Below are 25,605 nucleotides of genomic sequence, written 5' to 3' on the forward strand. Positions count from 1 at the left end.
AATGCCACATACTAAGTAAGCTGTGCGTTTTACAAATATTCAAAAGTATCTTATAATATTGTTAAGTATTTTTTATGTGTAATTTTAGTGATGAAGAAGTTGAAACTCAGAGTGGTTAAAAACTGAGTAAGGGAGGATTCAATTTCACATGTGTTCTGAGTTATACAATTTTATTACTTAATACTATTTCTAGTAAATACCTGCTAACTTCAAGAAATTAATTTTATATTTCCATAACCATTATCCAAACACATTCTGTGCTCCTTACCTGTATCTTTGTTCATAGCACTTTGGACAGCTGTCTCTGCCAGACCACCTCTGCTCCTCATATAATATTCAAAAACTAATCACCAAATAAGTATAAACTAAACATTATATTGAATGAACAAAATAGAGGAGTGGGTAACAATAAGAACTGTCAATTTTATCATATTTTAAAACTGAAATATAAATTTAAATGTAATTACCTAAATGTAACAATAAAAGATACAATACTTCCCATGGCTTTTTTTTTTATTGTGAAGGGGTTACAGTTTTTTTCTATTATGTCATATTACTAAACAACAAATTTTAATAATGGACTAAACATTATATTGAATGAACAAAACAGAGGAGTGGGCAACAATAAGAACAACTGTCAATTTTATCATATTTTAAAATTGAAATATTAATTTAAATTTAATTACCTAAATGTAACAATAAAAGATATAATACTTTCCATGACTTTTTTTTATTGTGGAGGGGCTATAGTTTTTTTTTCTATTATGTCATATTACCAAAGAACAAATTTTAATAATGGCACCTTTTTTATGGACAAAGACCTATTTTTTTACTATTTTTTATTTTTATTTTTTGCACGGGCAGGCACCGGGAAATGAAAGGACCTGTTTTTTAAAAAGACCCTTTTTGTCACTACGATTAAAATTTTATCCTTTTAAAAAAAAAAATTATACCCTTAAAAATTTTTAGTTTTCAACATCTTCAGTCTAAAATCATTAGTTTGTAGTCTTGATCATAATAGTTATTAATAAAAAACAAGTTGATTTTTAGCACATTTCTTAATGGATGGCAGTATAATTTACTAATTAAAAGCAAAAGTGAAAACATACAATAGAAGTCAGAGTTAAATAAGGCATAGAAACCCAACCCCAATATTCTCCAATAACTTGAGGTAAAATTTTTAAAAGGATAATTTGTAATACAGTAAAATGATGTGAGAACAGAAGGTATGCTCCCTTCTTTATATTTTCTCTAACATTGTTTTACTGTAAAATTACGGTTTCGAGGAGCAGGATTTTCTCTGAGTTAGCCACATTATGCCAGGCACCATAACACTTCTTTTACTACAGAGCTGATAACTAATAACTGAAGGCTTTTAAAGCAAATGTGTTTGTGTGTGGTCAGGCAATCATTTACATTTCAAAACAGCTAGGAGACCTCAATGTCACCTCAAATGTCTCAGTTCTCACATATTGTTTTCAGAACAGAAAAACAGGTCTGTGGCCTATAATATGAAATTAGGAGACTAGATTCCATATCCAGATTTCTAGAAAGAAAAAAGGACTACACATAAAAACAATGTGTGATCAATGATATTTATTTAATATAAACAAGAACACCCAATTCTTTGCCAGGTAAGGGTAATACTTTAAATTTCTTGGGGGAACTGTATAACACGAATTCTGAATAACATGTAGTAGAAAGTTGTGAAGTGGATCATTCTTCATTGATTCTCAATTTTGGTTGCTCTTTGGAATTACCTGGCGGAACTTTCAAAAGCACTGACGCCTGGGTCCAACCCCAAACTTTCTAACTTAATTGACTAAGGTACAGCCTGTGCATTAGCATTTTTAAAGATTCCCCAGCTAATTTTAATTGCAGCCAAGGTTGAGAAGCTCTGTTCTAAGCTCAAAAATAATTACTTAAATATGTATCACTTGGTTTACTGCAATCTACATTACTTTCCTCCTTGGCCCATTTGAGAATCTCATTTGCTATCAATTCACTGTGGTGGGGTTTTGCCTCAAATATATTAATTGTAGTGAAATTCTATAATCAAATTCAGCTTCAAAGAATATTTAAGTAGTTGTTCTAGATAGGGTTTTGACAATTTTAGATATAGCAGCACAGCAATTAGGGGTATATTAACTGGGTTTGGTTTAGGCAAGAGCATAAGACCATTCATAATTTTGCAATTAACTTAAAAACACTTTCAAGAAATTTGAAGTGAAAACAATCTCAGCATAGATTTTCTAATCTCACTTGAGTGGTACAGAGGCACAAATTGTTTAATATCAGATTAAACTATCTGTCATCTAATAGTTTTAAGTAACATCAAATATGCAGTTTTTTATAGATAATGAGAAAATGTACGGATTTTGAATGTGACATTTTTACTTATTAGAATTTGGGAAACATGATGAAGTTATCACAAATTAAATTCTATAAAGGAAATGTGATTTCAGAAGGGCTTAAAAGAGAGTATCTGGCAAAGCTGGAACTCCATCCAGTTAGGGCCTGACAGGAGCTAGCTGAGGGCAGCATCATATTCATTTCTATACATCTCCAGCCTAGACACACCATTATTTTGCTGAACTAAATGGGAGAGCAAGGCCAGGCATACCGCTGAATTTTAAAGAATTCTCCTCCTTAGAAAACAGTTGGCATTCATGAAGTTCATAGCTTGACTTCAGTAATTAGTTCAGAGGAAATGTTAGCAAATTTAGAACCCCTTCTCTAAGTAATTAAGTTTGAAAACATATTTTACAAATTATATACTCTTACCTTAAATATGGTGAGCAAAATTTTGCCTCAATAGCAAATCAAAAAGTACTTCTTCTAGGCGGGCCATGGTGGCTCAGCAGGAAAGAATGCTTGCCTGCCATGCCAGAGGACCCGAGTTCGATTCCCAGTGCCTGCCCATGTTAAAAAAAAAAAAAAAGTACATCTTCTCTTGACCACTTGAAAGATTTTCCAAATAAAAAGAACACTAATTCACAAATTGGGCACTTATTACAAATAATATTTAACCATGACAAATTTTTGACTAAACTATGAAGTTGTTCTGGGCAAAGACTTGGTCTCATTCATCTCTGCATACTTCAATGCCACACGTGTAGGAGGTATGCAATAAATATAGGTGAACAGTTTAAAATTTTAGGCAGCATTCATCAACTTCAAGGTCTGTGATATATATTAGAAAAATACTAGTAAAAATAAAATTATGCTACAAGCTAAGCAATTCTTGCTGCCCATCTAAGACTAAACTTTTCATATAGTTACTACTATGACTGGCTAAAATGGTATAAAAACTAAGAACCTTGCTAGATGTTGAGGAGGAGGAGATTGGAAAAAAATCTGAAGTTGAATCCTTAGGAAATACAATCTTTTTAAAGATAAAAAAGCCACAGAATTTTAGAGTTCCAAGAGACTTTAACACTTTGAAGAAAAATACAAGACTATACAGAATTGAAAACTCATACAGGATTTTATAGGAAGGTAAATCACATCAAGCTCCTGTTGGCCAAGAAACTTCTAAATGGCTAATAAAGACCTAATAAAGGCTTTTCAGTTGCTAGTAAAACAAATTTAGTGAAGATAAACTATCTGTTAGGTTTGTATTTTACTGTTTTGAGTGTTAAAACAAGCACCTGAATGACTAGTAAGAAATAAATATTCATGTTAATTTATACATTGTACTTTGACATTCTTTTAAAAGCACACGAAGGTACATAAAACATTTAGAAGGGTGACAGTGGAGTAGTTATGAAGGGAGATTTATTTATACACTTTAATGTGTCTTTTCTTTTTAAAACAAGGCAGATATTTAATTTAAAAAAATTAAGTGAAATGAAAAAAGTACGGCAGTGGGCCAACCAAAGAAACAGCTTATTCTTTAGAGTATGATATGATTTGAATGGAAGTTATTATTTAAAAAGTAAAAGTTTAATTCCCATCCTACGGTTCTTATTGTTTATAAAGAGTAACCCGCATAGCACTTAGGCTATTCTTAGGTTTAAGTTCTATCAGCATGAAACTTGGTACTCTGGCACTATATGGATAACTGCACGTAGACAAAGAACTCAGTTACTAAATACTGAAATGAGAAAGCAGCTTTTTGTTGAAAATTAATACACGTTTCAAATTTTTTTGTTCAAATTTCACATGTATTTTTTAATCACCTTTTTTCTTTATGTTTTATTTATTAAAAAAAGTATTATGGAAGATGTCCAACAAATACAAAAGTAGATTAATTATATACGACATACAATATACACACATGCATATAAATATATATAAGCCCATAATTCAACAATTATCAACGTTCTGCCATTGTATTTCAAACTACACCTTCTTCTGAAATAGTTAAAGAAAGTCCTAAACATCAAATAATTTTGTCTAATCAATTCAGCATATGTCTATAAATACAAAAAAAAATTTAAAAAGACACATTAAAGGAGCCTGTCTCTCCTGAAAATTCTCCCATCTTAGTAAAGAGCATCTCCACTCTTCTAGTTGCTCAAGCCAAAAACATCAGAGTCATCCTCCACATGTCTTTCTCTCACACCTAACAGTAAATACTGGGTAGATTCTGAACCTCTCCTTATCTCATCTAAGACACAATACCTTTCACCTATTCTATGATCACAGATCTCTAACTGGTCTCCCTACCCGCCTGCACCCACAGGGTCTTTGCATATATTCCCTTTTTAAAATGCTTCTCTTCCAAAAAACTGGAGCTCTGTCACTTCCTAGAGATCTTTTAAAATTTCATCTTAGAGAGGCCTGCCTTGACTATCCTATCTATATAAACATGGTTAACAACTGCCATCACTGCCCTGAACTTGATCGTTTTCTCCATCATCACCTGATGTACTTACTATCTTATCTTCTCCTACCAGTGGGCAAAGACTGTCAATTTTATTCACTTTTGTATCAACAGTGACTACAGGAATGACAGGAAGATATGGAGTAGGCACTTAAAACTAAAAAGAAAAATATTTGATAGTTAACATTAGGATAGAATGTATAAAGTAATTTCTAAATAATGTGAAAAACTGATTAAAATTCACTTGGAAAATATACATCTTTTGAGAGCTTTGCTAGGTTTATTCTTTTAAATTGATTCTATCAACAATTAAATCAGACTAAATTCTAATGTCCTGATTCATACAGTGTGGCTTATGCATCTGGAAACATTTTTTTTTACCATATTTAAAATAATAACAATAGAGACATAATAGATTCAATTCTGTATTCAGCATACAGAACCACAGGGAATTAGCACTAAAACAAAAATATTAAATGCTCTAGTCCTCTATTACAGTCAACATTAAGTCTAAAAAGTGCCTCTCATATCAAAATTCATTTCAGGTCCTCATTCATTCTTCTTGTACACCTTATTATAAATAACATATAGAAATCAAAATTTTAGTCTGAACTAGTAGAGATAGATTAATTTAAATTAAAAATTATTTTAATTATAAAGTTCAATGTCTTTAGGATATATATTTCAGGAGGAGAGGAAGGTTATGGCAGACCTATTATCATCATGAAGATTTTGGAACTTGGAAATCAAATCCTAGAAGGAATTTCCTATATCATTTACATATTATTTGCTGTTGATATTGAAATGCTCAGGCTATATTAGATGATCGCTAAAGCCTCTCTAGAGTATAACACTGTATTATTCTATATATTTTAGACTTGTAATGCTTATCCAGGAAGAGAAAAGTGGCTTGTAGTAGGTCAGACAGCACCTGGTTTACTGACCAGCCGTGCAAGTTAAGCAAGTTACTTAACCTCTGTTAGGCTGTTTCCTCATTTATAAATGGAGGGTTAATAACATTTATCTGGCAAACTTAAGGAAAGGACTGTAGAGAATATGTCAGATGGCTAGCAAAGTGTTTGATATACAATTTTTTTTCACAATATAGGAAACTATTATAACTTTACTCCAGCTTATCATTCTTTTGCCAAAAAATAGTGTAAGTAGGATAAACTGCACCAATAAAATTGGGATAAAGGAAAGGAGGAAAGCAACAGAACAGATTTACACTTCAGGACCAATTTGGTACCCATACCAACAGATCATGTGTTTTCTCTTTACAAAAGAGAATGTTGTTGCTACTGTGACTATGTCGCTAACTTAAACACCAGATTGTTTATAACCCAAGTTGTGGTGCAATTTACATCTGTTCATAGATTTCAACTGAGTTGGCATAATGTGGGTGATGACTGCAGAAAACCGTTCAAGTTCCTTAGTACTGACACTTCCTTTATTGGGGATTATGGTGAGGTAGTCAACTTTCTTCCCTAAAGTCTATCTGAAGCATGCCACGATGACTACAGGCACAACGAAAATCTCGCAGCCTCTCTTCGCCCTACTGCGGGTGCTTCCACGCACAACGGGTGGGACACCTCCAAGCCCCATACTTCCCGCGGCCTTGACAAAGTTCGAACGCCAACTGGATATCTCCATTTCCCCGCGGGCTGCTAAGCCCAGGGACAGTCCTTTCAGGGAAAGAGGGCTTAAGGGAACTGTGCTGGCAGCTCTAGGGGCTGACGGGCAGGAAAAGGAAACTCCCTTCTAGGACTCGGTGGGGAGGGCGAGAGAGGCGAAAGGAAAGGGTGGGGGCGGTGCGAGAATAGTCCTTGTCTCTGTGATCCCGCCGGACCTATACAAGGCCTCTGTCAACCCTGGGAGGGAGGTCACACGAGCACCGGAGTCCAGGGGTCAGAAAAACGGACGGGGCAGTGCCTGGGCCCGAGAACGAACTCAAGGTGTTCTCCAGGGGCGGGAGGAACCTCTGGGCCGCGTCCGCACCCCACCTCGCTTCCCAGGGAGCGGCGGTTGGGCAGGAAGAGTGGCAGCAAACGGCCACCGAGCCCCGAGGGGCAGCAGGCCGCGCCCGACGCCCGGGCCTCCGGCTGCAGCAGGCCCGCAGGACTGTCAGCGAGGCCGGAGGGCGGAGGAGGACGACGCCGCCGCCGCCGCCTTGGGGCTGAGAGTTCGGGCGGTTCCCCCGATCCCTCCCCGGGCGCCGCCATCCGTTCCCCCACCGCGGTACCTGCACGGCACGACTGAGGAAGGTGCCCGCGTCAGCAGCCAATTTCTTCACATTGAAGTCCATGATGTTCATCCTGGGCGGCAGCCGGGCGGAGCCGCCGGCTGACCTAGCCGAGAGGTGGAGACGCCGCGGCCGGGCTGGGGCGCAGGGAGAGAGCGGCGGGGGCAGGCGTGGTAGGAGGAGGGAGGCGGCGCCAGCCCCGCCGCCGCAGCTGTCGTTTCCGTGAAGGGGGAGGAAGAGGGTGGGGCAACTGGGGACGGAACGTGCGCCTCGGAGCGGGCCGCGCGCCAAGCGGCGGCGCTGGCGGCTGAGACGCTCGGCTTGTCAGGCCGGGAGTGCGGACGCTAACGTCAGTGCTGGCCGCGGCAGGCGGACGGGCGGACAGACTGACAAACGTCAGAGACTTGCGGAACCAAGTTCCCAACCCAGGAAGCGAGCGTGGACCGCGGGGCGGAGCTTTTATAGAGATTTTCGCGGGGACAGCGACCCCTTCAGGATCGCGGCGCTTCTGCCGCGGGGCGCGCCGGGACCTCCGCCCGGCTCCTCTGCGGCGAGCGTCGCGTTGGCTGCGAGGTGCGCCACGGCGGCATCGCGTCCCCTCGCCCCGCCGCTACTCTTGTAGAGCGTAGCTCCTGAGAACCAAGAGCAGAGACAAACCACCCCACCCCGCCCATTTTGTTTTGAGAGGAAATATGGAAATTATAGCATTGAATTACAGTATCTATGTGAACCAACGGGTCTTGGCCTTCTCGTGGTACCCACACCCAGCTGCTCCCTGGTGTCTGGATGGCACTTGGCGAACGTTTGAATAATAGGGCTGAATTTAATGTCCCCACCCAGCCGATTGTTCATTATTTCAGCGTTCTTGAGTACTTCTGTGTGCCAACACTGAACCAGATGCTGGAGATACCGTGCCGAACAAGACAGCCCCTGCCCTGAAGAAGTTCTCAATCTAGTTACTTAAAAACCTTCGGGGATCTCTCCACTCCCACCAGCTCGGGGATCTCTCCACTCCCACCAGCTCTGTAACTATTTGCTGTCGCAAGGATTTTGTGTAATTGCCTTAAGGCTGGATTGCAGAATCAACTACGTGCCTGCTGTGTAGAAAGCGTGGTGCTAGCACACAAAGTGCTGGGCGGAAGACATTTAAAAAGTGTAAAATGGTGAGTGAGATAGGATGACTTTAGTTCAGAGCGGGAAATTTTAATAACAAGTAGGACGTGAAATCTGTTCAGAAACTTATAATTCCAAGTAACTTCTTGAACAGTCGTCACGATGCAGCCTATGCTTTTTAGCTAAGTAAAAGCGCGTACAGTCATGGAAAGTAAGACGTTATGGTTGTGCCATTCTGATACCATACCGCGGCAAAAATGCGGGCCCAGCAAGCAATGAAATGAGCTCACACAGTCTCAGTGCTTTACTCAAACTGTCACAGAAACAGTGGCTGTAAGAAAAGGCTGAAAGATTAGTGCAGAGAAAGCATCATAAGGGCAGGCAAATAACATAAATATTTGTGTTCTTTAATTCTTTGTGGTGGTGACAGAAACAGCCACCTCTTTTTAACATTACTCCAATAGAATGGAATCTCCCAGCTCTAAAATGCTCCATGTTATCTTTCATCTCAATTTATTATTCCGGAAATGTGGAAAAAGAAATATAGAATTAGGAATCTTATTTTCAATTTATTGTCCATTTCAGATCTTTATTTGGCAAAGCACCCTACCCTCTCACTTTCTGGAATTCCATTTTTAAAATACGTACATATGCCATCATCTATTCCCTTCTTTTCAGAAACTCTCGGTCTAGTAACTTGAAAAACTCGGGGGAGCTCTCCACTCCCACCAGCTCTGTAACCATTTGCTGTCCAAGGACTTTGTGATTGTCTTAAGGCAGGATGCACAAGTTGGATTGTAGAATCAGCTCTACGTGCCTACTGTGTAGAAAGCATGGTGCCGTAACAGAAAGTGATGGATCCTTCTACAATTAGAAAAAAGAACCCTTGATCCTCTCCCTCAGAAATGTGTAGATCTTCTCAGACTTGACAAATTTGCTTCATTTTGCACCCTCTATCTGCAATCCTGTTTCACTGCCAAATTCATAAGACTAGTGTACTGGCAGCATTTCCTTGTCTACTGTTTCCATGCAGTTGATTTCTACATTTATACCTATGCCTAAATAGCTTTCTTAAGGTTGCCAATTATTTTCTTGATAAAGCGACAGCTTTTTCTCAGAATTCCACAGTGACTGTACCCATCACCTTCACAAATGCACACTCCTTTCCGGGGCCTTATGCTCCTAGTTTTCTCCCTTTAACACTTCTGGTGGTTTTACCGTAACACATTCCTCAAAGCCCAATGTATTGTACTTTTTTGTTCTCTAATGAATTCGTTAATCTTGACTTCTATTATGCCACTTTATTAATTCCTTCATTTAGGGATACATTTTGCATACCTCTTATGTGAGTTCAAAGCACACATAGCCTTGTGCTTTTGTCTAGGGATAGAGCAGGCAATGAGGCAAACAGTCCCAGCTATCATGGGAGTTTATAACAAATCAGGGAAGACAGAAATGAAATAAGTAATTATAAATGTGATGAAATGCCAAAGAGAAATCCAGGGTGCTCTTAAATGTGCATCTCCAGCCTGTACCTATTAACCTAAATTCTAATTTGGAGGCTTGGTCTCTGTAAGGGTTCCAGTTACCCAAATCCTGCTTCCCTTTTCTGTCCCCTATACTGACTTATTTCAGCAGTATAAGGTATGAGGAAAACAATTTTTTAATGCTTATACTAAAGTGGTGAATACTCAATGTCCTTCCCCTAATTTTTCACTGAAAAAATAAGCATTTTATAAAAATGGCTTTTTGGGGAGTGTGATATGTGATATGCTGCAGTATATGCCACATAATATAGTGTGAATGGCCAAGTAGATTTGCAGATTACATTATCCGTCTAGTTATAACAAGAAATCTTCACAAGACGACAAATTGCCTAAAGAGTTTTCCGCAGAGAAGTCATGGTTAAACATGATTTATGTAAGTAAACAAGTGCCAGAGCTAAATATACCACAACATAAGGTGAAAATAATAATGAACTAATCAGACTCCTTAAGCAGTAAGCCAAACTTCTTGATAAAATGAGTTTATCAGAAGACTATTGGAATATGGTTTCAAACATGAAACATCTTTCCAGCTCTGTGGATTTCAGAATCTAGTGGGGGAGACAGACTTATAAAGTAAAACACAGTACCAGAACTGCAACTGTAAAAGCTTTGTATAATGTACAGGGAGAGGGGGCAGAAGAGGGCGGATTAAGTGTAGGGTAATTAAATTATTGAGTGGGACCTTGATTGAATTCATCAGGCAGATTGGGGTTTGAGGAATGGTAAAGATTATCAGACTTTTAATTTGGTAAGATCACTTTGGGGAAGTGTGGATAATGGATTAGAGAGGGACAAACACAGGAAGACTCCTGAGTCTACTGTTATAACCTACCCTGGATACTGTGATCTTGAAATCTCGAATTTGGAAATCTCACTTTGATAACAATTTCCCTTCCTTTGATCTAGCTGACTCCCTTACCCTTTAGTGTGTTTCATCTTCATCAAAGTATGTAGTCCTGTTCTTGTTCTTTCTTACCTTAACTCTCACTGCCACTCTTTGTTGCTTCCTTCCTTTTGACCCACCAATCCCCACTCCTGGATGAACCCAGCTATTTTCTCTGTTCCTGCTCTCAAACTGCTGAGCATTGTTAGGGAAAAGCATACAACCTTGTAGATGGATGCATTACAAATACATGATCTCCGGTCTCTGTTAGACCTTTAGAATCACTTACAAATGCTTTTTACTCCTTAATTGACACCTTTTCACATTCTCTGCAGAGGCTACAGCAAAACTTTGCTTTTCTCCTTAAGATGCCTACGTATGTCTATATCCATTCATTCTTAGCTTTTGATATTTTATCTTTACAGAGAAAATATGTCTTCAAAGCAATTTACCAGGAGCTTCTCCAACCATATTTTCTTATTTCTACTTCTCTACAACCCCCTTCCCCATCATTACCAAATGCTTCAAGGAAAGAGGCACTTCAGGTGTTTTCTTCTGGATGGATCACAGCTCTCAATCTTGACTGCAAATTGACATCACATTTAAACAAATGCTAATGCCAGAATCCCACCCCCAGAGTGTGGACTGGGCAGTGGGATGTTTAGAAGCTTTCCCAGGTGCTTCTAATGTATGACCAATCATTGAGAATCCAGTATTATTTGAAAACTTTCTCCACATCTCTGTCCTTTGCCTACATACAGACTCTACTCTTACCAAATGTAAGTGAATACCTCGAGGACAGTGACCATCTCTTATTCATTTATGTATTTTTGTGGTCTACATTCCTGGTAACATAGAGGATTCTCAGAAAATGTTTGTTGACTGAATGAAGTACAAATCAGGATGTATACATTTCTAGGCTCTCTTGTGATCTCCACCTCCATCCTAAATTTTCAATTACCTATCCATCTTTCCAAATTAAATGCCCTGCAAGCAATTTCTAGGGCTGAATCTGTTGTAGTTTGTTTTTAAACCTAGGGTTATCTCTCCTTGGGTTTCCTAAATAGGTAAATTGAATTATACCCCCCAACTCACCTAAACTAGAAATCTGAGTTCCTTTTGATGATTTCCTACCTCCAATTTATCACCAAGTCCTGGCATGTTCTTCTCTTGTTTTTCTTCATCCTCAACTTTAAAAAAAAAAATTTATTTTGAAATGATTCCAAACTAACCAAATAGTAGTAATAGTACAAAAACTCTTATATACCCTTTACCCCTAAATCCCATTCAATCATTGCCAATTATTTCCAATAATGTCTTTAAAAAAAGAAAAAGCGTCCAAGCCAAGGTCACATATTGCATCCATTTGTCATGTTTTTCAGTTTTCCTTGAATCTGGTTCTTCAGTTTTTCCTCAACAATATATCCTTCCCTTATTCTTTCCTAGAGTTTACCATTATTCTGAAGTTAGTATAATTACTTTGTTATGTTATCTTTCATTGAATATATATGTATCCGCAAAATATACTAGTATTAAAATGTTTTAATTGCACATAAATCATGCATCAGAATTCTCTAGAGAAACAGACCAGTGGGATATATGTGTGTATAGATATCCAGAGATTTATTTCAAGTACTTGTCTCACTGAGTTGTGGGAACTGGGAAGTCCAAAATCCACAGAGCAGGTAACTAGTCTGGAAATTCAGTCAAGAGTACATGTTGTTCTCTTGAATTTGAAATCTTCAGGGAAGGTCAGCAGTCTGTAAACTCAAGCAGGATTACTATGTTCTACTGTCTTCAGACAGAATTCCTTCTTCTCCAGGAAAACTTGTTTTTAAAACCTTCCAATCTACTTATCAAGGGTAATCTCCTTCATTTAGCCCAAGGGTAATCTCCTTCACTCAAAGTCAACAGATTGCAGATATCAATCGCAGCTGTGAAATATCTTAGCAGCAACTGTAGCACTTGACCAACAACTGGGCATCATAGCCTAGCCAAGTTAACAGGTAAAATTAACCATCACAAATGGTGGTTAACCTGTAAATGTTTGCAATTAAGTGAAAGGTGCACTGACTGAGAAGTAGATTGGCTTACAATGGTGTATACCTACGATTCAACAATGAACTGCTACAAAAGGGAACGAAGTTGTGAGGCATACAACGATGTGAATGAACATGTGGAACATTTGGTGAGGCAAAATAAGCCAGAAACAAAAGAGCACATGTAGTGTGATCTCATTTAGAAAACGCTTATAAGAAAACTGGGGCCTAGACTATAATCTCTTACAGTAAGAGATTATAGTATTATACAGTAAGAGATACAGTAAGAGAAATAACAATTACCACATTTAGTCTGGAGTGGTAATTGTTATTTCTGGACTTTGAGGGGTATAACCTGGTATTTAGAGGTAAGAATGAAGCTTATCAAGTCAGGATTAAGGTAATTCAGAATTCAGGGGTAAGGAAAACATTGCCAATATTTTAGAACTTCACCTACTCTTTGAGACCAAAGGAAGAAAGGCTTATTTTGTCTGGAACCTAAATTTTTGGTAGCGCATAATCAAACAGCCTGTCTGGGTAAATCATTTAAACAATCCAAACTCAGGTAGCCCAGAATAAGAATCAGAGCCTTTAATCCTGTATAGCTTAATGTTATGCCTGGATTCATCCCATAGTATATTAAGGAGACAACCAAAAAGTATTGGCAAAGTCCCTTGAGAGAAGGGAGAAGCAAAATATGGGACTATTAAACCTGTCACCAGGGAAACCCTGGATACTGTGTCAAACATTAAGGACACCCAAATCAATAGACCAAGCCCTTGATCTTGAGGCTTGCTCTTGTGAAGCTTATGTATGTAGTGGAGATGCTTAGCCTACCTGTAGGTATGCCTAAGAGTCACCTCCAGACAATCTTTTTTGTTGTTCAGATATGGCCCCTCTCTCTCCAAGCCCAACTCTGCAAGTGAAACCATTGCCCTCTCCCCTGCATGGTTCATGACATCCAGGGATAAAAGTCTCCCTGGCAGCGTGGGAGATGACCCCCAGGGATGAGTTTGACCCTGGCACTGTGAGATCAACAATGCCATCCTGACAAAAAGGGGGAAAAGAAGTTTAACAAATAAGGTATCAGTGTTTGAGAGTTCAAATATAGCTGAGACGCTACTCTGGAGGTCATTATTCAAGTTTCAGGTAGACATTGCTACTGTCATAACTTGCCAACCCCCAACCAAAACCAGTTCTGCCAATCCTAGGGAATACCTAGGGTATAACAGAAGATTCTACAGAGGGTCCATGCACTAGGGTAACTTTCCAGAAACCTACAACTTCTGGATGGGTCCCTGGACCAATGAGTCCTGAAATGCAGAGGGGCCAGCCTTTCCAGAACATCAGCTAGTTTCATCCCCCTAGCCCATATTATCAATAGCCTCTTCCAACATGAAATAGTAAGAATACCCATAGCCCAAATACCCCTAAGGAGTGAGAGAAAGATCAAAGGTGATGTTGAAGTTGTACAGAGAAGGTTGGGTTTAACAAATGAGTATGATTGCTGAGTCAGTATATTGATATTTCTTTTAGTCTCCAGTACTTAGAGCAGCTAGAAATAAAACCTAAAATTGTGGCATTGTAACCCATACCAAATTCTGGAATCTGTTCTACAACTAATTGTTGCAATGTGCTTTGAAATTTATTGCTTTTATATATATGTTATTTAAAGAGAAGGAGTATAAAGAGAGATTATAGGATTTAACAAATTTGTATGACTGCTGAATCAATATATTGATATTTCTTTTGGTCTCCAGTGTTTTAGAGCAGCTAGAAGAAAACATGAATAATCGTGGAACTGTAACCTACACCAGACTTTAAAATCTGTTATATAACTACTTGTTAAAATGTACTTGGAAATGTATTGCTTTTTTGTATATTAATTTATTTTATTTTATTTTATTTGTATGTTATTTTTCACAATAAAAAAAGTTAAAAAAATAAAGCAGAATAAAAAAAATTTTGCAGTTAGGGTTCTAATACTTTTATCTGTTGGCTCTATTTTTTTGTAGATTAATTCCTTTTATGCTTGGTAGTTTTTTTTTTTTTATGAACTCATGTTTAGTGATTTTAAAAAAAAGTGTTTCTTCTATAAGAGTTCCCCTAAAGTTATCACTGGTCACTGACGAATTTCAATATAATTTATTGGCTTGAACATTCCAAGATCACGCAGATAATGTACATTTGGAACCAAAATCAAGATTAGGCACAAGCCATGTTTACAGATTCTCAGGAGAGACAATTTATTATTTTTTGTCAGAACTCATGCCATGACAGAAAAACTTCCTTGTCATCTTGCTGTACCAGGAGGTGGTGGATTTTTGTCTAGTCTACCCTTTTTCTAAGGGTGCAGAACTTCATAAAATTCTAATTTATTTGCGTGTGGGAGGGATTCAGGAGGGCTTGCTGTTTCTAATTTTTGCTTGCAACAAGTGCCCTGGATCTTATCTTCTGTTTCCACATAGGTTTAAACATCCAAACATCTCCCACCTAGTCACCTTCCACTCAAGACAGGGTCAGATTGTGTGCTCACAGTTCCGGTGTTCAGTTCCTGCTTTATTTTTGCCTTCTTAGTATTTCACTAACTTCTTTAAAAAACTGAAGTGTGCATTTAAATTATTAAAAAATATTTTTTCTTCTCATTTTTTACCTGGTAGTACTATGCGTTTATAGAGGAAGAGCATTCGCTGAATTGCATTCCACTGAATTGCATTCCACTGAATTAGGGACTGATTACATTAAGCTCAAGTAACAGAAGTTTAGCCACAATGACGTACCCAAGTAAGGGTTTATTTTTCTCACCTACCAAGAAGTTTCGAGGTAGACAGTCTTCTGTGTTTCTGTTTTGCTAGTCTTAGCATGTGGCTTTTATCCTCATGTCTCAAAATGTCTCCCATACGTCTATGCATCACATATATCCTCAAAGCAGAAAAAAGATGAATGGTGAAGGCAAAAGGTACTTGCCAGCTGAGGCTGCTTTCCCTTTTTAAAATAAGGAGAAATAACTTTTTAAATAAGCCCCACCTAGTAGCCAAACTGCCTTATAGATTGATTGAACCATTCTCTACATTCTCTGCCCTCATTTTATTTTCTGATGACCTATGTTCTAGATATTAACACCATCTCATTGTGGTTTTGATTTGCATTTCCCTAATTGCTAGTAAAGTTGAGCATCTTTTCATATGTTTTTGAGCCATTTGTATTTTCTCTTTGGAAAAGTGTCTATCCGTGTCTTTTGCCCATTTTTTGATTGGGTGTTTGTCTTTTGGTTGTTGAGTTGTAGTATCTTTTTACATATTCTGGATATTAAATGTGTGGTTTCCTTATCTGATATGTGGTTTCCAAATATTGTCTTCTATTGAATAGGCTGCCTTTTTATTTCCCGACAGAGTCCTTTAATGCAGAAAAGTATTCCATTTTGAGGAGATCCCATTTATCTATCTCTTCTTTCATTGCTCACACTTTGGATGTAAGATCTAGGAAACCACATTAAGATATTTAAGATGTTTCTTTGCATCCTTAAGATTCAACAATCATACTTGTTTGTTAAACCTGACTTTCTCTGTATAACTCCACCATCACCTTTGATCTTTCTCTTACACCTTAGGGGTATTTGGGCTATGACCATTCTAACTGTTTCATGTTGGATGGGGCTGTTAATGGAACAAGTTGATGTTCTGGAGAGGCTGGGCCCCCTGCCTTTCAGGACTGATCTGGTCCAGGGACCCATCTGGAGGTTGTAGGTTTCTGGAAAGTTACCCTAGTACATGCACCCTTTGTGGAATCTTATATTGTACCCTAGATATTTTTTAGGATTGGCAGGAATGGTATTGGTTGGGGTTTGGCAAGTTACGATAGTAGCAATGTTTAATTGAAACTTGCCTAAGAGTGACCTCCAGAGTAGCCTCTCAGCTATATTTGAAATCTCTTACCCACTGTTACCTTATTTGTTACTTCTTTCCCCTCCTTTTGGTCAGGATGACATTGTTGATCCCATGGTGCCAGGGACAAACTCATGTGTGGGGGTCTCCCACTGCCAGGGAGATTTTCATCCCTGGATATCATGTTTCAGGAGAATAAAAGTAGAAGAACATAGAGTTCAGAACTGACACACACAAAACAGTGAGATGAAACTAGAACACAGATATTTGGAGATGTGGAAAGAAATCACCCCAGCAGAAGCCAAAGGGACTCACAGAAACTGAGAGAGCTGTTTGAAAACAGAAGCTGGGAGAGAAGGACAGACATCACCATGTGCCTTCCCATTGACAGAGAAACCTTTGATCCCAGCTGCCTTTCCTCTGAGATGATATCCTCTTGTTGGTGCCTTAATTTGGACATTTTCAATGCCTTAGAACTGTAAACTTATAACTTAATAAATCCCCTTTAAAAAACCTATCCATTTTTGGCATATTGTGTTCTAGTTTGCTAGCTGCTGGAATGCAACACCCTAGAGATGGATTGGCTTTTAATAAAAGGGGATTTATTTCATTAGTTCTTCAAAGGAAAGGCAGCTAACTTTCAACTGAGCTTCTTTCTTATGTGGGAAGGCACAGGGTGATCTCTGCTGGCCTTCTCTCCAGGCCTCTGGTTTCCAACAACTTTCCCTGGGGTGATTTCTTTCTGCGTCTTCAAAGGCCTGGGCTGAGCTGCAAGTGCTAAGATGAGGTATGCTGAGCTGCTTGGGCTGTGCTACGTTGTGCTCTCTCATTTAAGCACCAGCCAATTAAATCAGACATCATTCATTACAGCAGGCATGCCTCTTAGCTGACTGCATATGTAATAAGCAACAGATGAGGTTCAGTACCATTGGCTTATGTCTGTAGCAACAGAACTAGGTACCTTCACCTGGCCAAGTTGACAACTGAATCTAACTCCCACAATTGTATTCCACATTTAGCAAATCAGAACACTCTCTCTTCTGTCTTTTCCTATCTGCTTGTAATGCTCCCTTTAATATTTCTTGTAGAGCAGGTCTTTTGCTCTACATCTGACTTAATGTGGGGCTCATGCCATTCACTTTATTTGTGGCAGACGGCTCCCCCAGGTGACCCAGTTTTCAGCCGTCTCCCAGGCAAGGGTCAGGCGCCTGCTGCTGTTTTCCTCTGGGATGGGGGAAGGGCTTTCAGACCAGGGCTGGAAACACAGCTTGTGTCCATGTTTTCTCAGTTTCTTGGCCCTTACTGACCTGGGCCTTGAAATGTCCTCCCCTGTATCTGGGTCCAGATAGTAGGGTTCTGTCTCACTGCTGTGAGAGAATTTATATTCTCTGTCCTCAGTGGGAGGGATCCCTACTGCTGTTTCTGTGCTCTTTCTGTGCTGTGTGAGACTGAGTGAGGGGGCAGGGAGAGGACTGGCCAGTCCAGGATGGATGTTTCCTACCTGATATTTTTCTCTTTCTTCAATTCGGCATTTGTAAGGTCCTTCTCCAGTCTATATCTTCCTCCAGAGTTCTGAAGAATTCGGAATTGTCCTTTTTTGTTGTTGAATCTCTGGGGAGAGATTTTCAATAGCTGTTTACATCACCACGTTGATGACATCACCTCCTTGGTGTCACTTTGTGTATTTTTTTTTCTTTATCCCTCTCCCCCTTAACTACTTGTTTCACTTTCAGACATTATCTTTTGATTTACTTTGTTAGAGGCTAGATAACTATAACTCATATATTTTCTCACCTTCTCTTCATCTCCCTACCAATTTATAGTACTTTCACTATTTTTCAACACGGTGTTGAACAGGAAGTTAGCATATTAGCTGGTGTTTGAAGAATGTGGGAAAATAGGCATTCTCATACACTGTTGGAGGAAGTACTCATTAACAAAGACTTTTGAGGGAGAAATATGGAATATTTATCAAAATACAAGTTCCTTGACATAGCAATTCTAGTTTTAGAAATCTACCCAAAGATATATTTGAACAAAAATAAGCATATGAAGCTTTTTTTTTTTTGCATGGGCAGGCACTGGGAAATGAACCTGGGTCTCCAGCATGTCAGGCGAGAACTCTGTCTGCTGAGCCACTGTGGCCCCCCGTAAAGATGTTTTTTTTTTTTTCAGCTTCATTCAGTGTTTTAACATGATTACTTTACAATTAGGTATTATTGTGCTGTCCATTTTTGAGTTTTTGTATCTAGTCCTGTTGCACAGTCTGTATCCCTTCAGCTCCAATTACCCATTATCTTACCCTGTTTCTAACTCTTGCTGGACTCTGCTACCAATGACATATTCCAAGTTTATTCTCGAATGTCCGTTCACATCAGTGGGACCATACAGTATTTGTCCTTTAGTTTTTGCCTGGACTCACTCAGCATAATGTTCTCTAGGTCCATCCATGTTATTACATGCTTCATAAGTTTATTCTGTCTTAAAGCTGCGTAATATTCCATCGTATGTATATACCACAGTTTGTTTAGCCATTCTTCTGTTGATGGACATTTTGGCTGTTTCCATCTCTTTGCAATTGTAAATAACGCTGCTATAAACATTGGTGTGCAAATGTCCGTTTGTGTCTTTGCCCTTAATTCCTTTGAGTAGATTCCCAGCAATGGTATTGCTGGGTCGTATGGCAATTCTATATTCAGCTTTTTGAGGAACCGCCAAACTGCCTTCCACAGTGGTTGCACCATTTGACATTCCCACCAACAGTGGATAAGTGTGCCTCTTTCTCCGCATCCTCTCCAGCACTTGTCATTTTCTGTTTTGTTGATAATGGCCATTCTGGTGGGTGTGAGATGATATCTCATTGTGGTTTTGATTTGCATTTCTCTAATGGCCAGGGACATTGAGCATCTCTTCATGTGCCTTTTGGCCATTTGTATTTCCTCTTCTGAGAGGTGTCTGTTCAAGTCTTTTTCCCATTTTGTAATTGGGTTGGCTGTCTTTTTGTTGTTGAGTTGAACAATCTCTTTATAAATTCTGGATACTAGACCTTTATCTGATATGTCATTTCCAAATATTGTCTCCCATTGTGTAGGCTGTCTTTCTACTTTCTTGATGAAGTTCTTTGATGCACAAAAGTGTTTAATTTTGAGGAGCTCCCATTTATTTATTTCCTTCTTCAGTGCTCTTGCTTTAGGTTTAAGGTTCATAAAACTGCCTCCAATTGTAAGTTTCATAAGATATCTCCCTACATTTTCCTCTAACTGTTTTATGGTCTTAGACCTAATGTTTAGATCTTTGATCCATTTTGAGTTAACTTTTGTATAAGGTGTGAGATATGGGTCTTCTTTCATTCTTTTGCATATGGGTATCCAGTTCTCTAGGCACCATTTATTGAAGAGACTGTTCTGTCCCAGGTGAATTGGCTTGACTGCCTTATCAAAGATCAAATGTCCATAGATGAGAGGGTCTGTATCTGAGCACTCTATTCGATTCCATTGGTCGATATATCTATCTTTATGCCAATACCATGCTGTTTTGACCACTGTGGCTTCATAATATGCCTTAAAGTCAGGCAGCGCGAGACCTCCAGCTTCGTTTTTTTCCCTCAAGATGTTTTTAGCAATTCGGGGCACCCTGCCCTTCCAGATAAATTTTCTTATTGGTTTTTCTATTTCTGAAAAATAAGTTGTTGGGATTTTGATTGGTATTGCATTGAATCTGTAAATCAGTTTGGGTAGGATTGACATCTTAACTATATTTAGTCTTCCAATCCATGAACACGGTATGCCCTTCCATCTATTTAGGTCTTCTGTGATTTCTTTTAGCAGTTTTTTGTAGTTTTCTTTATATAGGTTTTTTGTCTCTTTAGTTAAATTTATTCCTAGGTATTTTATTCTTTTAGTTGCGATTATAAATGAGATTCATTTCTTGATTTCCCCCTCAGCTTGTTCATTACTAGTGTATAGAAATGCTACAGATTTTTGAATGTTGATCTTGTAACCTGCTACTTTGCTGTACTCATTTATTAGCTCTAGTAGTTTTGTTGTGGATTTTTCCGGGTTTTCGACATATAGTATCATATCGTCTGCAAACAGTGATAGTTTTACTTCTTCCTTTCCAATTTTGATGCCTTGTATTTCTTTTTCTTGTCTAATTGCTCTGGCTAGAACCTCCAACACAATGTTGAATAATAGTGGTGATAGTGGACATCCTTGTCTTGTTCCTGATCTTAGGGGGAAAGTTTTCCATTTTTCCCCATTGAGGATGATATTAGCTGTGGGTTTTTCATATATTCCCTCTGTCATTTTAAGGAAGTTTCCTTGTATTCCTATCTATTGAAGTGTTTTCAACAGGAAAGGATGTTGAATCTTGTCAAATGCCTTCTCTGCATCAATTGAGATGATCATGTGATTTTTCTGCTTTGATTTGTTGATATGGTGTATTACATTAATTGATTTTCTTATGTTGAACCCTCCTTGCATACCTGGGATGAATCCTACTTGGTCATGATGTATAATTCTTTTAATGTGTTGTTGGATACGATTTGCTAGAATTTTATTGAGGATTTTTGCATCTATATTCATTAGAGAGATTGGTCTGTAGTTTTCTTTTTTTGTAATATCTTTGCCTGGTTTTGGTATGAGGGTGATGTTGGCTTCATAGAATGCATTTGGTAGTTTTCCCTCCACTTCGATTTTTTTGAAGAGTTTGAGGAGAGTTGGTACTAATTCTTTCTGGAATGTTTGATAGAATTCACATGTGAAGCCGTCTGGTCCTGGACTTTTCTTTTTAGGAAGCTTTTGAATGACTAATTCAATTTCTTTACTTGTGATTGGTTTGTTGAGGTCATCTATTTCTTCTTGAGTCAAAGTTGGTTGTTCATGTCTTTCCAGGAACCCGTCCATTTCATCTAAATTGTTGTACTTATTAGCGTAAAGTTGTTCATAGTATCCTGTTATTACCTCCTTTATTTCTGTGAGGTCAGTAGTTATGTCTCCTCTTCCATTTCTGATCTTATTTATTTGCATCCTCTCTCTTCTTCTTTTTGTCAATCTTGATAAGGGCCCATCCATCTTATTGATTTTCTCATAGAACCAACTTCTGGTCTTATTGATTTTCTCTATTGTTTTCATGTTTTCAATTTCATTTATTTCTGCTCTGATCTTTGTTATTTCTTTCCTTTTGCTTGCTTTGGGATTAGTTTGCTGTTCTTTCTCCAGTTATTCCAAGTGGACAGTTAATTCCTGCATTTTTGCCTTTTCTTCTTTTCTGATATAGGCATTTAGGGCAATAAATTTCCCTCTTAGCACTGCCTTTGCTGCATCCCATAAGTTTTGATACGTTGTGTTTTCATTTTCATTTGCCTCGAGGTATTTGCTAATTTCTCTTGCAATTTCTTCTTTGACCCACTCGTTGTTTAAGAGTGTGTTGTTGAGCCTCCATGTATTTGTGAATTTTCTGGCACTCGGCCTATTATTGATTTCCAACTTCATTCCTTTATGATCCGAGAAAGTGTTGTGTATGATTTCAATCTTTTTAAATTTGTTAAGACTTGCTTTGTGACCCAGCATATGGTCTATCTTTGAGAATGATCCATGAGCACTTGGGAAAAAGGTGTATCCTGCTGTTGTGGGATGTAATGTCCTATAAATGTCTGTTAAGTCTAGCTCATTTATAGTAATATTCAGATTCTCTATTTCTTTATTGATCCTCTGTCTGGATGTTCTGTCCATTGATGAGAGTGGTGAATTGAAGTCTCCAACTATTATGGTATATGTGTCTATTTCCCTTTTCAGTGTTTGCAGTGTATTCCTCACGTATTTTGGGGCATTCTGGTTCGGTGCGTAAATATTTATGATTGTTATGTCTTCTTGTTTAATTGTTCCTTTTATTAGTAGATAGTGTCCTTCTTTGTCTCTTTTAACTGTTTTACATTTGAAGTCTAATTTGTTGGATATTAGTATAGTCACTCCTGCTCTTTTCTGGTTGTTATTTGCATGAAATATCTTTTCCCAACCTTTCACTTTCAACCTATGTTTATCTTTGGGTCTAAGATGTGTTTCCTGTAGACAGCATATGGAAGGATCCTGTTTTTTAATCCATTCTGCCAGTCTATGTGTTTTGATTGGGGAATTCAGTCCATTAACATTTAGTGTTATTACTGTTTGGATAATATTTTCCTCTACCATTTTGCCTTTTGTATTATATATATCATATCTGACTTTCCTTCTTTCTACACTCTTCTCCATACCTCTCTCTTCTGTCTTTTCGTATCTGACTCTAGTGCTCCCTTTAGTATTTCTTGCAGAGCTGGTCTCTTGGTCACAAATTCTCTCAGTGACTTTTTGTCTGAGAATGTTTTAATTTCTCTCTCATTTTTGAAGGATAATTTTGCTGGATATAGGAGTCTTGCTTGGCAGTTTTTCTCTTTTAGTAATTTAAATATATCGTCCCACTGTCTTCTAGCTTCCATGGTTTCTGCTGAGAAATCTACACATAGTCTTATTGGGTTTCCCTTGTATGTAACAGATTGTTTTTCTCTTGCTGCTTTCAAGATCCTCTCTTTCTCTTTGACCTCTGACATTCTAACTAGTAAGTGTCTTGGAGAACGCCTATTTGGGTCTAATCTCTTTGGGGTGTGCTGCATTTCTTGGATCTGTAATTTTAGGTCTTTCATAAGAGTTGGGAAATTTTCAGTGATAATTTCTTCCATTAGTTTTTCTCCTCCTTTTCCCTTCTCTTCTCCTTCTGGGACACCCACAACACGTATATTTGTGCAGTTCATATTGTCCTTGAGTTCCCTGATACCCTGCTCAAATTTTTCCATTCTTTTCCCGATAGTTTCTGTTTGTTTTCGGAATTCAGATGTTCCATCCTCCAAATCACTAATTCTATCTTCTGTCTCTTTAAATCTATCATTGTAGGTATCCATTGTTTTTTCCATCTTTTCTACTTTATCCTTCACTTCCATAAGCTCTGTGATTTGTTTTTTCAGTTTTTCTATTTCTTCTTTTTGTTCAGCCCATGTCTTCTTCATGTCCTCCCTCAATTTATTGATTTCGTTTTTGAAGAGGTTTTCCATTTCATTCGTATATTCAGCGTTAGTTGTTTCAGCTCCTGTATCTCATTTGAACTATTGGTTTGTTCCTTTGACTGGGCCATATTTTCAATTTTCTGAGCATGATCTGTTATCTTCTGCTGCTGGCGTCTGGGCGTTTATTCAGATTTCCCTGGGTGTTGGACCCAACAGGTTGAAAGATTTTTCTATGAAATGTCTGGGTTCTGTTTTTCTTATCCTGCCCAGTAGGTGGCGCTCGTGGCCCACGTTTGTCTGCGGGTTCCACCAGTAAAAGGTGCTGTGGGTCCTTTAACTTTGGATAACTCTCGCCGTGGGGGAGGTTCGCCAGCCGAAGCGGCTTGGAAGAGTGCCAGCCGGCCCGGGGGTCCGAACGCGGGCAGGGTCGCTGGCTGCCACAGCCCGGGAGAGCGCCCGACCAAATTTCCTAGTCGGCCCGGGGCGCCAAGCGTGGTGGTAGGGCGCCAGCCGCTGCAGCCCGGGAGAGTGCACCATTCCCAGCCGGACCGGGGAGACACGTGTTTGGAAGGGACCCCCCCCCCGGTCACCGTTCTCCGTGGTCTGGGGATTTCCAATCCAATTCTCTCAGTTGGTCCGGGGGGCCTCGTGTGGTGGGGGCGCCAGCCGCTGCGGCTTGAGGGGACCGCCTGTCCGATTCTGCCAGCTGGCCTGGGAAGGAGGAAGGGAGGGACTCCGGCCGTTTGCCGTCCCACCCGGGAAAGCCCGCGCCCCTTGGCGATCTCACCGGAGCTGGTTCTCCCAGACAGTCAGCCGTTCCAGGATGGGGTACGCTGTCTTTTTTATCTCTGTCGTGGCTCTGGGAGCTGTTCTGTATCGTTTCTACTCCCCTAGTAGCTGTTCATTTTATATACAGGAAACTGAGGCGCAAGAAGGCGGAATTCCCCAAGACCACACAGCCAGTACATGCATCAGCAAGGGTTTAAACCCAGGCAGCTGGCTCCAGAGTCTGTGCTGTGCGGGAAGGACACACAGAAATTTCTAGTGGGGATCCTGGGATGGGAGGGGCTGTCAACCTGGGACGGCAGGAGGAGTTTCGGAGGCGGGGGCTGGAAGGCGGCCGGTGACCCTGCGGCAGACGGCGCGCGGACAAAGGGCAGGGTCGGGAAGAAGGTAGGGGGCTCCGATCGCCAGGGCTGCGCAGCTGCGCTGCTTCTCCGGCGGCTACCGTGACCCGCCCTGGCTCGGCTGCTCTGCGAGCCTCCCGCTCCCCCTAAAGAGGTTTTTTAACAACATTTAAAAAAATCTCAAAACATCAGAACCAATCTAAATGTTAATACGGAAATGGTTTTATGACCATTTATGACATTCATAATGTGGAAAACAATGCAGCAGTTAAAAGAATTATGGAGACAAATGTGTAATGTAATGGATGATCTGTAAATCATATTAATTGAAAAATGCTATTCATATAATATACCTATAGTGTTGTTCCATTTATTAATTAATAATGCTATACATATAAAATAATACTATATATAGTGTATAGTGTGTGTGTGTATATATATATATATATATACACCTCTCTCTCTATATATATATGTATATATATATGTTCATGTATAATATATACCACACTATAGGTATATATAAACACTTACATACCTACATTGGCACATAACACATAGGGACAGGAAAAGGCCTGGGAGAATAAAGAGGTGCTTTCACATGTAACTCTGTATACTTAAAAATGGCTTTAATATTTTACAACAGGGGCACATACATTGTATAAAAGACAGAGAGAGAGAGAGAGAGAGAGAGAGAGAGAGAGAGAGAGAGAGAGAGAGAGAGAGAGAGAGAGAAAACTAAATCTCCCTCCCCCAATTTAATATGTCAGAGTAAGGAATCTTATTAATTTTGGCTAGTATTTCATGTTTAAGGATTTATGTAATGGTTAAATCTGCATTACATTTTGAATAAAAAAATTAACAACTTTTGATGTAATCCACATAGCTTGCCCTAGACATTAACCAACA

The 25,605-nt window shown here is 39.0% G+C and overlaps 1 protein-coding gene across 12 annotated transcripts in view; it reads right to left on the bottom strand.

Annotated features, from left to right (window-relative positions):
• SH3GLB1 (SH3 domain containing GRB2 like, endophilin B1) overlaps positions 1 to 25,605 on the bottom strand; it is a 58,871-nt gene that overhangs the window by 24,816 nt on the left and 8,450 nt on the right. For 3 of the 12 annotated variants that reach the window (XM_077120389.1, XM_077120385.1, XM_077120383.1), the window contains exon 1: positions 7,071 to 7,317. The exons of 1 other annotated variant lie outside the window; for it this stretch is intronic. In XM_077120389.1, coding sequence (XP_076976504.1) covers positions 7,071 to 7,142 — 72 coding nt within the window. In that variant the 5' untranslated portion in view covers positions 7,143 to 7,317. Of the gene's footprint in view, positions 1 to 2,784; positions 2,885 to 7,070; positions 7,323 to 11,708; positions 11,733 to 25,605 lie in introns of those variants that run through there. 8 more of the 12 variants (XM_077120387.1, XM_077120384.1, XM_077120391.1 and 5 more) reach the window with 7 other exon arrangements.

This window comes from Tamandua tetradactyla, chromosome 11 (assembly GCF_023851605.1).
Source record: "Tamandua tetradactyla isolate mTamTet1 chromosome 11, mTamTet1.pri, whole genome shotgun sequence".
NCBI lineage: Eukaryota > Metazoa > Chordata > Mammalia > Pilosa > Myrmecophagidae > Tamandua > Tamandua tetradactyla.